Here is a 16,052-nt window from a genome sequence, read left to right on the forward strand (position 1 = left end):
GCTGAGATTAAGAGTCTCATGCTTTATCGACTGAGCTAGCGGGGCTGATGAAAAGCTCTTTTAGGAGCTAGAAACCGTTTACAGTAATACCTTCCCTACCCGTGACAATGTTCTGCTAAATCCTGATTTCATCTTGTAACGCTGGACAGAATGTGGCCCAGGATATATGCCCAGTGCACGGTTTAGCAGTTGCAAGGCAGCAAAATGCCTAATTCGTCCCTGGGTGGGCTTCAACCACCAACCTTTCAGTTAACAGCCAAACGCGCTAACCGATTGCACCACAGAGACTTAGTGAAAGGTCACCTACAGTGGTAGAAAGTCATAACTTTGTCTCAAAAGGTCTGCTATATGAACCCTTATGTAAGTTTGCTGAGAGAGAGAGAGAAAAGTAACAGAAACGCCCAACGTGGGGCTCGAACCCACAACCCTGACATTAAGAGTCTCATGCTGTACCGACTGAGCTAGCCAGGCGAATGAGGAGTCACCACTAGAACTAGACACTGTTAACAGTAAAACCTTCCCTACCCGTGACAATATTCTGCTAAATCCTGATTTCATCTTGTAACGCTGGACAGAATGTGGCCCAGGATCTATGTCCAGTGCACGTGTTAGCAGTTGCAAGGCAGCAAAATGCCTAATTCGTCCCTGGGTGGGCTTGAACTACCAACCTTTTAGTTAACAGCCGAACGCGCTAACCGATTGCGCCACAGAGACTTAGTGAAAAGTCACCTACAGTGGTAGAAACGCGTAACTTTGTCTCAAAGTCTGCTACATGAAACCTTATGTAAGTTTGCTGGGAGAGAGAGAGAAAAGTAACAGGAACGCCCAACGTGGGGCTCGAACCCACAACCCTGAGATTAAGAGTCTCATGCTCTACCGACTGAGCTAGCCGGGCTGATGAGATGAGCTTTTCAGAGCTAAACACTGTTTACAGCAATACATTCCCTACCCGTGACAATGTTCTGCTAAATCCTAATTTCGTCTTGTAACGCAGGGCAGAATGTGGCCCAGGATCTATGTCCAGTGCACGTGTTAGAAGTTACAAGACAGCAAAATGCTTAATCCGTCCCTGGGTGGGCTTGAACCACAAACCTTTCAGTAAATAGCCTAACGCGCTAACCGATTGCACCACAGAGACTTAGTGAAAGGTCACCTACAGAGGTAGAAACGCGGAACTTTGTCTCAAAAGGTCTGCTATATGAACCCTAATGATAGTTTGCTGAGAGAAAGAGAGGTAACAGAAACGCCCAATGTGGGGCTCTAACCCACGACCCTGAGATTAAGAGTCTCATGCTCTACCGACTGAGCTAGCCAGGCGGATGAGGAGTACTCACTAGAACTAGACACTGTTAACAGTAATACCTTCCCTACCCGTGACAATGTTCTGCTAAATCCTGATTTCATCTTGTAACGCTGGACAGAATGTGGCCCAGGATCTATGTCCAGTGCACGTGTTAGCAGTTGCAAGGCAGCAAAATGCCTAATTCATCCCTGGGTGGGCTTGAACCACCAACCTTTCAGTTAACAGCTGAACGCGCTAACCGATTGCGCCACAGAGACTTAGTGAAAAGTCACCTACAGTGGTAGAAACGCGGAACTTTGTCTCAAAGTCTGCTACATAAACCTTAATGTAAGTTTGCTGGGAGAGAGAGAGAAAAATAACAGGAATGCCTAACGTGGGACTCGAACCCACCACCCTGACATTAAGAGTCTCATGCTCTACCGACTGAGCTAGCCGGGCTGATGAGATGAACTTTTAAGAGCTAAACACTGTTTACAGCAATACCGTCCCTACCCGTGACAATGTTCTGCTAAATCCTGATTTCGTCTTGTAACGCAGGGCAGAATGTGGCCCAGGATCTATGTCCAGTGCACGTGTTAGCAGTTACAAGGCAGCAAAATGCTTAATCAGTCCCTGGGTGGGCTTAAACCACCAACCTTTCAGTTAACAGCCTAACGCGCTAACCGATTGCACCACAGAGACTTAGTGAAAGGTCACCTACAGTGGTAGAAACGCGGAACTTTGTCTCAAAAGGTCTGCTATATGAACCCTAATGATAGTTTGCTGAGAGAAAGAGAGGTAACAGAAACGCCCAATGTGGGGCTCTAACCCACGACGCTGAGATTAAGAGTCTCATGCTCTATCGACTGAGCTAGCGGGGATGATGAGAAGCTCTTTTAGGAACCAGAAACCGTTTACAGTAATACCTTCCCTACCCGTGACAATGTTCTGCTAAATCCTGATTTCATCTTGTAACGCTGGACAGAATGTGGCCCAGGATATATGTCCAGTGCACGTGTTAGCAGTTGCAAGGCAGCAAAATGCCTAATTCGTCCCTGGGTGGGCTTGAACCACCAACCTTTCAGTTAACAGCCGAACGTGCTGACGAGAAGCTCTTTTAGGAACCAGAAGCCGTTTACAGTAATACCTTCCCTACCCGTGACAATCTTCTGCTAAATCCTGATTTTATCTTGTAACGCTGGACAGAATGTGGCCCAGGATCTATGTCCAGTGCACATGTTAGCAGTTGCAAGGCAGCAAAATGCCTAATTCGTCCCTGGGTGGGCTTGAACCACCAACCTTTCAGTTAACAGCCGAACGCGCTAACCGATTGCGCCACAGAGACTTAGTGAAAGGTCACCTCGAGTGGTAGAAACGCGGAACTTTGTCTCAAAAGGTCTACTATATGAACCCTAATGATAGTTTGCTGAGAGAATGAGAGGTAACAGAAACGCCCAATGTGGGGCTCTAACCCACGACGCTGAGATTAAGAGTCTCATGCTTTATCGACTGAGCTAGCGGGGCTGATGAAAAGCTCTTTTAGGAGCTAGAAACCGTTTACAGTAATACCTTCCCTACCCGTGACAATGTTCTGCTAAATCCTGATTTCATCTTGTAACGCTGGACAGAATGTGGCCCAGGATATATGCCCAGTGCACGGTTTAGCAGTTGCAAGGCAGCAAAATGCCTAATTCGTCCCTGGGTGGGCTTCAACCACCAACCTTTCAGTTAACAGCCAAACGCGCTAACCGATTGCACCACAGAGACTTAGTGAAAGGTCACCTACAGTGGTAGAAAGTCATAACTTTGTCTCAAAAGGTCTGCTATATGAACCCTTATGTAAGTTTGCTGAGAGAGAGAGAGAAAAGTAACAGAAACGCCCAACGTGGGGCTCGAACCCACAACCCTGACATTAAGAGTCTCATGCTGTACCGACTGAGCTAGCCAGGCGAATGAGGAGTCACCACTAGAACTAGACACTGTTAACAGTAAAACCTTCCCTACCCGTGACAATATTCTGCTAAATCCTGATTTCATCTTGTAACGCTGGACAGAATGTGGCCCAGGATCTATGTCCAGTGCACGTGTTAGCAGTTGCAAGGCAGCAAAATGCCTAATTCGTCCCTGGGTGGGCTTGAACTACCAACCTTTTAGTTAACAGCCGAACGCGCTAACCGATTGCGCCACAGAGACTTAGTGAAAAGTCACCTACAGTGGTAGAAACGCGTAACTTTGTCTCAAAGTCTGCTACATGAAACCTTATGTAAGTTTGCTGGGAGAGAGAGAGAAAAGTAACAGGAACGCCCAACGTGGGGCTCGAACCCACAACCCTGAGATTAAGAGTCTCATGCTCTACCGACTGAGCTAGCCGGGCTGATGAGATGAGCTTTTCAGAGCTAAACACTGTTTACAGCAATACATTCCCTACCCGTGACAATGTTCTGCTAAATCCTAATTTCGTCTTGTAACGCAGGGCAGAATGTGGCCCAGGATCTATGTCCAGTGCACGTGTTAGAAGTTACAAGACAGCAAAATGCTTAATCCGTCCCTGGGTGGGCTTGAACCACAAACCTTTCAGTAAATAGCCTAACGCGCTAACCGATTGCACCACAGAGACTTAGTGAAAGGTCACCTACAGAGGTAGAAACGCGGAACTTTGTCTCAAAAGGTCTGCTATATGAACCCTAATGATAGTTTGCTGAGAGAAAGAGAGGTAACAGAAACGCCCAATGTGGGGCTCTAACCCACGACCCTGAGATTAAGAGTCTCATGCTGTACCGACTGAGCTAGCCAGGCGGATGAGGAGTACTCACTAGAACTAGACACTGTTAACAGTAATACCTTCCCTACCCGTGACAATGTTCTGCTAAATCCTGATTTCATCTTGTAACGCTGGACAGAATGTGGCCCAGGATCTATGTCCAGTGCACGTGTTAGCAGTTGCAAGGCAGCAAAATGCCTAATTCATCCCTGGGTGGGCTTGAACCACCAACCTTTCAGTTAACAGCTGAACGCGCTAACCGATTGCGCCACAGAGACTTAGTGAAAAGTCACCTACAGTGGTAGAAACGCGGAACTTTGTCTCAAAGTCTGCTACATAAACCTTAATGTAAGTTTGCTGGGAGAGAGAGAGAAAAATAACAGGAATGCCTAACGTGGGACTCGAACCCACCACCCTGACATTAAGAGTCTCATGCTCTACCGACTGAGCTAGCCGGGCTGATGAGATGAACTTTTAAGAGCTAAACACTGTTTACAGCAATACCGTCCCTACCCGTGACAATGTTCTGCTAAATCCTGATTTCGTCTTGTAACGCAGGGCAGAATGTGGCCCAGGATCTATGTCCAGTGCACGTGTTAGCAGTTACAAGGCAGCAAAATGCTTAATCAGTCCCTGGGTGGGCTTAAACCACCAACCTTTCAGTTAACAGCCTAACGCGCTAACCGATTGCACCACAGAGACTTAGTGAAAGGTCACCTACAGTGGTAGAAACGCGGAACTTTGTCTCAAAAGGTCTGCTATATGAACCCTAATGATAGTTTGCTGAGAGAAAGAGAGGTAACAGAAACGCCCAATGTGGGGCTCTAACCCACGACGCTGAGATTAAGAGTCTCATGCTCTATCGACTGAGCTAGCGGGGATGATGAGAAGCTCTTTTAGGAACCAGAAACCGTTTACAGTAATACCTTCCCTACCCGTGACAATGTTCTGCTAAATCCTGATTTCATCTTGTAACGCTGGACAGAATGTGGCCCAGGATATATGTCCAGTGCACGTGTTAGCAGTTGCAAGGCAGCAAAATGCCTAATTCGTCCCTGGGTGGGCTTGAACCACCAACCTTTCAGTTAACAGCCGAACGTGCTGACGAGAAGCTCTTTTAGGAACCAGAAGCCGTTTACAGTAATACCTTCCCTACCCGTGACAATCTTCTGCTAAATCCTGATTTTATCTTGTAACGCTGGACAGAATGTGGCCCAGGATCTATGTCCAGTGCACATGTTAGCAGTTGCAAGGCAGCAAAATGCCTAATTCGTCCCTGGGTGGGCTTGAACCACCAACCTTTCAGTTAACAGCCGAACGCGCTAACCGATTGCGCCACAGAGACTTAGTGAAAGGTCACCTCGAGTGGTAGAAACGCGGAACTTTGTCTCAAAGTCTGCTACATGAACCCTAATGTAAGTTTGCTGGGAGAGAGAGAGAAAAGTAACAGGAACGCCCAACATGGGGCTCGAACCCACCACCCTGACATTAAGAGTCTCATGCTCTACCGACTGAGCTAGCCGGGCTGATGAGAAGCTCTTTTAGGAGCTAGAAACCGTTTACAGTAATACCTTCCCTACCCGTGACAATGTTCTGCTAAATCCTGATTTCATCTTGTAACGCTGGACAGAATGTGGCCCAGGATATATGCCCAGTGCACGGTTTAGCAGTTGCAAGGCAGCAAAATGCCTAATTCGTCCCTGGGTGGGCTTCAACCACCAACCTTTCAGTTAACAGCCAAACGCGCTAACCGATTGCACCACAGAGACTTAGTGAAAGGTCACCTACAGTGGTACAAAGTCAGAACTTTGTCTCAAAAGGTCTGCTATATGAACCCTAATGTAAGTTTGCTGAGAGAGAGAGAGAGAAAAGTAACAGAAACGCCCAACGTGGGGCTTGAACCCATGACCCTGAGATTAAGAGTCTCATGCTCTACCGACTGAGCTAGCCGGGCTGATGAGAAGCTCTTTTAGGAACCAGAAACCTTTTACGGTAATACCTTCCCTACCCGTGACAATCTTTTGCTAAATCCTGATTTCATCTTGTAACGCTGGACAGAATGTGGCCCAGGATCTATGTCCAGTGCACATGTTAGCAGTTACAAGGCAGCAAAATGCCTAATTCGTCCCTGGGTGGGCTTGAACCACCAACCTTTCAGTTAACAGCCGAACACGCTAAACGATTGCGCCACAGAGACTTAGTGAAAGGTCACCTACAGTGGTAGAAACGCGGAACTTTGTCTCAAAAGGTCTGCTATATGAACCCTAAAGCAGGTCGCACACCAGAAGCGCCGCTCGGCGCCGCGACACGGCTCGTACATGACAGTTTAAAGTATCACACACCAGACGCGCACATTCGAATGATATTTAACATGAAACTAATCAGATGGCGCTCTGTGGCGCGGCTGAAAAATGAACTGCGCCCTGAGCCGTCGCCGGGCGCCGCCGACTTGCGGCGCCGGTGTGTGTATCCTGATAGAAACCTATGTTTAGAATTCTAAAATACATGGCGCTGCGTGGCGCTGCGCGGCGCGCCGCCGAGCGGCGCTTCTGGTGTGCGACCTGCTTAATGATAGTTTGCTGAGAGAAAGAGAGGTAACAGAAACGCCCAATGTGGGGCTCTAACCCACGACGCTGAGATTAAGAGTCTTATGCTCTATCGACTGAGCTAGCGGGGCTGACAAGAAGCTCTTTTAGGAGCTAGAAACCGTTTACAGTAATACCTTCCTACCCATGACAATGTTCTGCTAAATCCTGATTTCATCTTGTAACGCTGGACAGAATGTGGCCCAGGATCTATGTCCAGTGCACGTGTTAGCAGTTGCAAGGCAGCAAAATGCCTAATTCGTCCCTGGGTGGGCTTGAACCACCAACCTTTCAGTTAACAGCCGAACGTGCTGACGAGAAGCTCTTTTAGGAACCAGTAACTGTTTACAGTAATACCTTCCCTACCCGTGACAATCTTCTGGTAAATCCTGATTTCATCTTTTAACGCTGGACAGAATGTGGCCCAGGATCTATGTCCAGTGCACATGTTAGCAGTTGCAAGGCAGCAAAATGCCTAATTCGTCCCTGGGTGGGCTTGAACAACCAACCTTTCGGTTAACAGCCGAGCGCGCTAACCGATTGCGCCACAGAGACTTAGTGAAACATCACCTACAGTGGTAGAAATGCGGAACTTTGTCTCAAAGTCTGCTACATGAACCCTAATGTAAGTTTGCTGGGAGAGAGAGAGAAAAGTAACAGGAACGCCCAACGTGGGGCTCGAACCCACGACCCTGACATTAAGAGTTATGCTCTACCGACTGAGCATCTCACTGGGCTGATGAGATGAACTTTTAAGAGCTAAACACTCTTTACAGTAATACCTTCCTACCCATGACAATGTTCTGCTAAATCCTGATTTCATCTTGTAACGCTGGACAGAATGTGGCCCAGGATCTATGTCCAGTGCACGTGTTAGCAGTTGCAAGGCAGCAAAATGCCTAATTCGTCCCTGGGTGGGCTTGAACCACCAACCTTTCAGTTAACAGCCGAACGCGCTAACCGATTGCGCCACAGAGACTTAGTGAAAGGTCAACTACAGTGGTAGAAAGTCAGAACTTTGTCTCAAAGTCTGCTACATGAACCTAATGTAAGTTTGCTGGGAGAGAGAGAGAAAAGTAACAGGAACGCCCAACGTGGGGCTCGAACCCACGACCCTGACATTAAGAGTCTCATACTCTACCGACTGAGCTAGCCAGGCTGATGAGATGGACGTGTAAGAGCTAAACACTGTTTACAATAATACCTTCCCTACCCGTGACAATGTTCTGCTAAATCCTGATTTCATCTTGTAAAGCTGGACAGAATGTGGCCCAGGATCTATATCCAGTGCACGTACTAGCAGTTACAAGGCAGCAAAATGCTTAATCCGTCCCTGGGTGGGCTTGAACCACCAACCTTTCAGTTAACAGCTTAACACGCTAACTGATGCGCCACAGAGACTTAGTGAAAGGTCACCTACAGTGGTAGAAACCCGGAACTTTGTTTCAAAAGGTCTGCTATATGAACCCTAATGATAGTTTACTGAGAGAAAGAGAGGTAACAGAAACGCCCAATGTGGGGCTCTAACCCACGACGCTGAGATTAGGAGTCTCATGCTCTATCGACTGAGCTAGCGGGGATGATGAAAAGCTCTTTTAGGAACCAGAAACCGTTTACAGTAATACCTTCCCTACCCGTGAAAATCTTCTGCTAAATCCTGATTTCATCTTGTAACGCTGGACAGAATGTGGCCCAGGATCTATGTCCAGTGCACGTGTTAGCAGTTACAAGGCAGCAAAATGCTTGATCCGTCCCTGGGTGGGCTTGAACCACCAACCTTTCAGTTAACAGCCGAACGCGCTAACCGATTGCACCACAGAGACTTAGTGAAAGGTCACCTACAGTGGTAGAAACGCGGAACTTTGTCTCAAAAGGTCTGCTATACGAATGCTAATGTAAGTTTGCTGAGATAGAGAGAAAAAATAACAGAAACGCCCAACGTGGGGCTCGAACCCACGACCCTAACATTAAGAGTCTCATGCTCTACCGACTGAACTAGCCAGGCGGATGAGGAGTCCCCACTGGAACTAGACCTTCCTTACCCGTGACAATGTTCTACTAAATCCTGATTTCATCTTGTAACGCTGGACAGAATGTGGCCCAGGATCTATGTCCAGTGCACATGTTAGCAGTTGCAAGGCAGCAAAGTGCGTAATTCATCAGTGGGTGGGCTCGAATCACCAACCGTCATTATATCTTGTTTAATACCCATTTTATTCATTTATACTATTCATTTTATTTATTTACTCATTTATATTAATATGCGAATATGTCTCAATAAATAATTAAAATTTTGTTAATTAGTTGAGTGCTATAGGTCTTACAAAAGCCTTTTATCTAAAAATAGCGTAAAAACTCTTAACTATACATAAGCTCATTGATCTCTCCATTTTTCTTCTTAAAATAGGTCTCTAGTAATTCATCTTCATCGCTCAACTTTTTTTTTTTTTTTTTTTTCAATTATTACAATGCAGTCTTTTGGTATTGCTTTTTTCAACTCATGACATTGTCTTTGTAATTTTGCTTTAACAACATTTTTATACCCATCCTCCACAATTACTTTTAATGGTACAAATCCTTTTATTACTTCATATAATACATCTTTAACTTGTCTTAATCCTCCGTCCCACCATTCCCTTAAATATAAAACATTTCCTTCACTTAAAATTGTTGAATTCAGTAAAAGTGGTTGTTCTAGAATCTGCGCCCTTGCTTTTGGTATAATCAACACATTTTCTAAAAATCCCTCTCATGATTCTTAGACCTCAACATAAAATTTTGGCAGACCTGCTATCATCCGTTTCTTCATCTTCATCAATAAAACATTACATCCCATATTAAAATGTCCACATTTCTTCAAATAATAATCCAACACACTTTTCCAAATCACACCCATTTTCCCTTCCAAAAATCTTTGAATAATCTTAATTGTTATTGTTTTCATTTTTAAAAAACTATCCAAAAGTCCCAGACCTCCTTCTTTTACCTCCCCAATCAAAGTATAATAAGCTATCTTGGCTCTTCCATTTCCCCACAAAAACTTTAAAACTACATCATTTATTTTTTCATAGTATACTTCAGGCAACGCAGTTACACTTAACACATACCAGACCTTTGACAACATTAAATCATTTAGGATGAATACTTTCCTTTTAACGTCATATTTCTAGCTTTCCAAAATCTCAGTCTTTTCTTAATTCCATTTAAAACTCTCTCCCAATTTAAAATATCTGCTTTATTAGAATCCATCCCTACCCAAATTCTCAACATTTTGTATGTTCCTTTTCTTCTTTAAAGGGTATATGTTGTGTTATTTCTTTTACTCTTTCCACCCTCATGCTCAAACTTTTTCCAACATTAACCTTAGCTCCTGATGCTTTACAATATCGCTCTAAAATCCCCAACGATGTAGGATCATCAGCGTATTGATACACAGCTTCTCTGTTGTCATTGTTTTCTATTTGTATCCCTTTAATGCTTCTATCTGATTTTATTGCCAATCCCAGTGGCTCAGCTACCAGTGTGTATAATAAAGCAGACAATGGACATCCTTGCCTTATTGATCTAGTTGGTTGAAGACATTCTGTTAAAAAAATACATTTAATACAAGTTAAAATATCTGTATAAAAAAATTTGAATCCATTTTCTAACATTTTCCCCAAAACCAAACTCCTTAAGACCTGCAAATAAAAAATCATGCTCTACCCTGTCAAAAGCCTTCTCCAGATCTAAACCTATTAAAACACCCCCTTTCTCTTTTTCTTGCATATAGTAGACAATTTAGCTTACCCAATTCACCTGTACCACATGTTTTTTCGATTGTGGGGAAAACCAGAGCACCCAGAGGAAACCCACGCGAACACTGGGAGAACATGCAAACTCCAAACAGAAATGCCAACTGACCAGCGCACAGTACTGTGTGTGTGTATGTATACATATATTGCATAAACTTTTCTAATATATTTGTTTTATTATTAATTTAATTTGTATTTATTTACTTTTTTACGGAAAATACAAGTGTCACTACTATACGCAATTTTTTTCCTATATTTGTGTCTGCCTATTATTGTAATTGTATTACTTCTTCCTTGTTTATGCATGTAATGCCTACTTGGTTTGCATATTTTTTGAACATTTAAAAAAAAAAAAATTAATAAAAACATAAAAATTAGATGTAGTATATAATCCCAAATCTTATTTTAAAAAAGTTGGTGGTATGGAGTTTCTTTTAAAGTGTGACTTTAAGATTCATAAACTCATATTAGGCTAAAAAAAAGGCTCTTTCTCTTTTCTTCTGGAGAAAGTATTATTTGTTTTATTTCAGCTCGAATAAAAGCTGTTTTTTATTCTAAACTTTATACTTAAACCATTTTAAAGACAAAACCATTAGCCCCTTTAAGCTATTTTTTTCCCCAATAGTCTACAGAACAAACCATCCTTATACAATAACTTGTCTAATTTACTGTCATCATGTCAAACATAAAATAAATCAGTTATTAGAGATTAGTTATTAAAACTATTATGTTTAAAAATGTGCCGAAAAAATCTCATCTCCATTATACAGAAAATTTTTTTTTTTTTTACTTGTTCAAACTACTTAATTAAAATGTGCTGAAATAACACAATTATTGAGATTTCATTGGGACAACTTAATGTTCAGTCGACATACATTTTTTAAAAGTGTTAAGTTAACTTAATTTGTGTTGTGACAACATGAAAGAATTGTGTGGAACCCTGCACAAATATGGTGATCGGTTCATAATAAGTTTAAGCACATTTTCAGATTTTACTGTATTTGGCTTAACCGTTCTTGGGTGGCTCGCCAATGTATAGATGACTAATGCATAAAATAAGTAAGCTGACCAAAGTTCTTAAAGGGAGAAGACTTTATTGAAGACAATGTTAACAATGTTAGTTGATGTTAACTTGTCCATCTTCAAGTAACTTAAACCAAAGTACAGTCTGTGAGACACTGATGAAACCCCCCTGGAGATTACCCAACTGCTTTGGTTGGGTCACATCTCTTGAGTTCCTGTAGGTTATTTGGTTCACACCTTATCAGAAGCAGATACTTGTTGCATATGAAACAAGCCAATACAATATATCAACATATAGAGTTATTTTGCCTTCTTGCAGCCCGATAGCAACTCTCACAACCTGGTACTGGGCTGTGACCCCTGATCTACACTACAAAACAGCTGGCAAAATCTTCATCCCTCTTCAGTTGAGTTTAAATTTTCAGGTGTTCAAAGGGTTTCATTATCAGTAACTTGATATGCATTCAAGAGTTCACACTTGTTTGGCATGCTGTCCCGGGAGAGACCAAAGCTTATAAGATCCTCAAGCCCTGGGCTCCCTCCCGTTAGCAGGACGAGAGGGGAGTGTGAGCTCAGGTAGATCGGCTAAAGGGAGATATAAGACTTACTAAGAGCTCGACTATGGTGCCAATTTAATGTTCAGTTTACTTAGGTTGTGTGTTTTTGGACTGTGGGAGAAAACCAGGGGAAATCCACGCGAGCACAGGGAGAATGAGCAAACTCTGCACAAAAAGTCAACTGGTTAGCAGCGACTTTAACCTGCGACATTCTTACTGTGAGGCAACATTGCTAACCACTGGCTAATCATTGGCTGCTGTGTTGCCCAATCTAGAAAGGGGGGGAAGTAAGGGTGGGAGAGGGATTCTTCAAGACAAGGATAACTGAGTTAAGCTACGGTCACACTGGGCTTTTCCTCCCATAGACTTCCATTCATACGCACACGAATGCGTCAGACTAGAAACAGGGTCATGCGTCAAGTTTCACCGGTTGCTGAGGTGCAAAGTTCATGCTTGGTGAACTCTGACCTGCGAAATCGCATCACTTGACTGCGTGAGACCAATCGAGGATCAAAACATGACCTCTCTGGACAGAAATTTAAACCATGGAGCAATTGCTCACTTTTTTAATTTCTAAAAATCTTGTTTGATACCGCCCCTTTCCACAGCGCCGTATGGCAGAATTTCACAATCTCAAAGTCTAGTGTGACCGCAGCTTTGTGTTCTGGTTATCTATAGTGAGTCAGGAATCATCTGATTGGTGAATCATGTTTTAGCTAATGCTGGACCAGCCGTTGACAATCATAAGCATGTGATCCTCTCGAAAGTAGTTTATAAATAATCTTCACTTGAATGAACAGACAAACTACATGAACAAGCTGCCGTTTTGAATATACCCGTGTTTGTGTGGACAAGGCCTCAATGTTGAGGATTCTGCTCTCCATTGTGAAGCTTCATGTGAGTGTTGAGGCTTCTTTTACTTTTAAAGCCCTTTCCACATTCACTGCATCTAAAAGGATCCTCTCTTGAGTGCATCTTCATGTGTTTCTTAATGGAGTCTTTCCGTGTGAGACTCTTTCCACACTGATCACATGTGAACACTATGGTTCCAGTGTGACCATCCATGTGGTTCTTGAGGCTAGTTTTGGTTGTGAAGCTCTTTCCACACTGAGCACATGTAAACGGCTTCTCTCCGGTGTGAGTTCTAATGTGGTGTTTGAGTGAGCTTATATGTGGAAAACTTTTACCACACTCTGTGCATGTGTAAGGTTTCTCTCCAGTGTGAATCCTCATGTGGATGTCAAGGTCTTGTTTTTGACCAAAACTCTTTCCACACTGTTCGCAGATGTGAGGTTTCTCCCTAGTGTGAACTCTCATGTGAGCAATCAGGGTCAGCTTTAGACTGAAACTCTTTCCACAAAGTATACAGCTAAAAGGCCTCTCTCCAGTGTGAGTTCTCATGTGTGCTGCAAGGCTTCTTGCATTATAGAAGCTTTTTTCACACTGTTGGCATGTGCACGGCCTCTTTCCAGTGTGAATTCTCATGTGAGTATTAAAGCTTTGTTTTTGACCAAAACTCTTTCCACACTGTTCACAGGTGTAAGGTTTCTCCCCTGTGTGAACTCTCATGTGAACATCAAGGTTTGGCTTATGACAGAAACTCTTTCCACACTGCTTACAGCTGAAAGGCTTCTCCCCAGTGTGAATTCTCATGTGTGCTGCAAAGTTTCCAGAATGATAAAAGCTTTTTTCACACTCTTGGCATGTGAACTTCCTCTCTCCAGAGTGAATTTTCATGTGGGCTTTAAAGCCTTGTTTTTGACCAAAACTCTTTCCACACTGTTCGCAGGTGTAAGGTTGCTCCCTAGTGTGAACTCTCATGTGAACATCAAGCTTTGACTTCTGACTGAAACTCTTACTACACTGTTTACAGCTGAAATTACACCCAGATTTGGATTTCCGAGGTCTTCCGTGTGATGAAGTCTTTTTAGTCAGTGTGGGTTTTTCATCAGTCATTATTTCTTGGGGTTTCTCAAACTGCTGTTTCTCATCTATTTCATTTTTTCCATGAGTCTCTTCTTTCAGCACCATCAGATCTAAAAAAAAAAAAATTAGCTTTAGTATGAAGGCTCAAAGTGACAAGCAAGAAATGGATGTTTCACCCACAAATGAAAATGACCTTACCATTTACTCTCCGTCATGTAGTTTTAGACATTTCCTTTATTGTGGAACACAGTAAGCCAGTAGGTTTTTTTTCTTCTTTTTTTAATATCTTCTTTTGTGTTCAACAGGATTAAGAAACTCATAAATGTTTAAAACCACATGAGGAAGAGTAAATGGTGAGGCTATTTTCATTTCTGCATTAACTATCCCTTTAAAAGGTTCCTACAATTACCCATTTTTTACAAGATGTAAAATAAGTCTTTGGTGTTCCCAGATTGTGTCTGAGGTTTCAGCTCAAAATCAGATCATATAACTTGTAGAATAATTAATTTTGGGGGTCAGAGGAAAACCAAGCTCTTTTTGTGCCTGTGACTTTAAATATACAAAATAATAATGATAACCCAGGGTTTACAAATGTGAACTGTCTGTTAATGAACACCCAGGATTATTTTTTAAACCCATGTATAGCATGAGCAGTGTGGAAGGTGACTAAAAATAACCCAGAATTTATCCAGGGTTAGAATGACCCAGGGTTAACAATTTGAAGTGTGAAAAGCCCTAAGAATACTCAGCATCAGCTTTCAGGATAAACAGTGTATAATGACAAACAGCGACAATTGTCAATCATGTCATGATGACCTGGGGCCTGTTTCAGTAAGGAGGTTCAACCAACTCAGAGTTTAAACTTGAACTCTGAGTTGATTTACCGAGAGATAAAATACTCAGAGTTTTCAATTTCAGAAAAACATTAGAGCTACAAAAGTCTTTCAGTCAAGAGCAGAGAGGGATTTTCTCCTTTTGTTGTTTGATTAATGCAAAAAACAGTAGGCAGCAGGAATATTGCGCACTGTCACTTTAAGAAAAGTGCGGCTCTGATATGGTTTCTCTTTCACATGTCTTTTGATTCTCAACTTGTTTGTTTATTACACAAATAAGAGTTAATATGAATATTCACTAAACACAGCACTCTGACCCAAATTTGCATGCATTTGACCATTAAAGCGCTCAGATTAAGATGGCGTTAGGTGTGTGTAGTATATGATGGAATAATCTTTTATCTCGATTAATGGTTTTTCATAATCATTAGAAGCCAAAATCGAAATTGAAACCAGATTTTCGATTAATTGCACAGCCCTATCAAGTGGTAGAGGTTGATTTGACATTTAGAATGTAAGCAGGACTAAAAAATCTTTTTAGAACGAGTAATAATCCCATTAATCTAGTTACAGTACATGTCCGTCAAAGGTCAGTGAATTTAAGCTAATTATTCATTAAGAAAGGACTAGCTATTCTGCTATGTGACTTTGTTCTTTGTGTAACTGAAATGTAGGCAATAGCTACGTTTCCATCCAAAAAAGCGAATTAAATTTATGCGCAAAACTGGGATGTCACATAAAAGATGTGCAAATAAAGCTGCGTTTCCATCCAATGCATCAAAGAGAACAAAATCGTCACTTCCTGATTAACAGGCCCCAATTAAGAACAGTAAAAACAGAATTTACTGCGGTAGAAAAAGCTACATGAATCTTTTATTTAAATGACAGCTCAGAGGACAATGCTGGCACACAATGAACACATGTTGGCGATTGAAGCAATGAGACGCAGAGAACAGATGCTCTGGAGGTCATTAATAATATAATAACATGAATACTGAAACAGTTCAGGTGTTTTAGAATGACCAAAACAACATTTCAGATGTTTATAATGTTCTCAGCCTGCTGGTTTGTGCATTCACACACATTTTCATCATCATATGATCTCTTATAACAAACCTTTTTAAACACACATACTGGAATTTGTTCAGTAAAAGTGCTTGCGTTGTTTACGTGAGTTTATCTGCTCTTATCGAATAAAAAGTTTGTCCTACTCAGTTATGCGCATGTTTCTTTATGCTTATATTTCAAAGGTTATGTGCATCGTGACGTTTCAATCAACCAATTTTTTATG

At 42.3% G+C, this 16,052-nt stretch overlaps 2 protein-coding genes and 5 non-coding genes across 10 annotated transcripts in view; all 7 read right to left on the minus strand.

Annotated features, from left to right (window-relative positions):
- Positions 1-16,052, minus strand: part of LOC141381647 (uncharacterized) — a 751,802-nt gene that overhangs the window by 412,271 nt on the left and 323,479 nt on the right. The window lies entirely within an intron of this gene.
- On the minus strand, positions 823-895 carry trnak-cuu (transfer RNA lysine (anticodon CUU)). The gene has a single exon. It is a non-coding gene; the product is annotated as a tRNA-Lys (tRNA).
- On the minus strand, positions 2,554-2,627 carry trnan-guu (transfer RNA asparagine (anticodon GUU)). The gene has a single exon. It is a non-coding gene; the product is annotated as a tRNA-Asn (tRNA).
- On the minus strand, positions 3,584-3,656 carry trnak-cuu (transfer RNA lysine (anticodon CUU)). The gene has a single exon. It is a non-coding gene; the product is annotated as a tRNA-Lys (tRNA).
- Positions 5,315-5,388, minus strand: trnan-guu (transfer RNA asparagine (anticodon GUU)). Its single transcript has one exon. It is a non-coding gene; the product is annotated as a tRNA-Asn (tRNA).
- Positions 7,534-7,607, minus strand: trnan-guu (transfer RNA asparagine (anticodon GUU)). The gene has a single exon. It is a non-coding gene; the product is annotated as a tRNA-Asn (tRNA).
- LOC108183687 (uncharacterized) overlaps positions 11,500-16,052 on the minus strand; it is a 119,518-nt gene continuing 114,965 nt past the window's right edge. For all 4 annotated transcript variants that reach the window (XM_088650478.1, XM_087248883.1, XM_087248884.2 and 1 more), the window contains one exon: positions 11,500-14,038. In XM_088650478.1, coding sequence (XP_088506604.1) covers positions 12,861-14,038 — 1,178 coding nt within the window. In that variant the 3' untranslated portion in view covers positions 11,500-12,860. The remainder of the gene's footprint in view (positions 14,039-16,052) is intronic.

The sequence above is a fragment of the Danio rerio genome, chromosome 4 (assembly GCF_052040795.2).
Source record: "Danio rerio strain M-AB ecotype USA chromosome 4, GRCz13ab, whole genome shotgun sequence".
Lineage (NCBI taxonomy): Eukaryota > Metazoa > Chordata > Actinopteri > Cypriniformes > Danionidae > Danio > Danio rerio.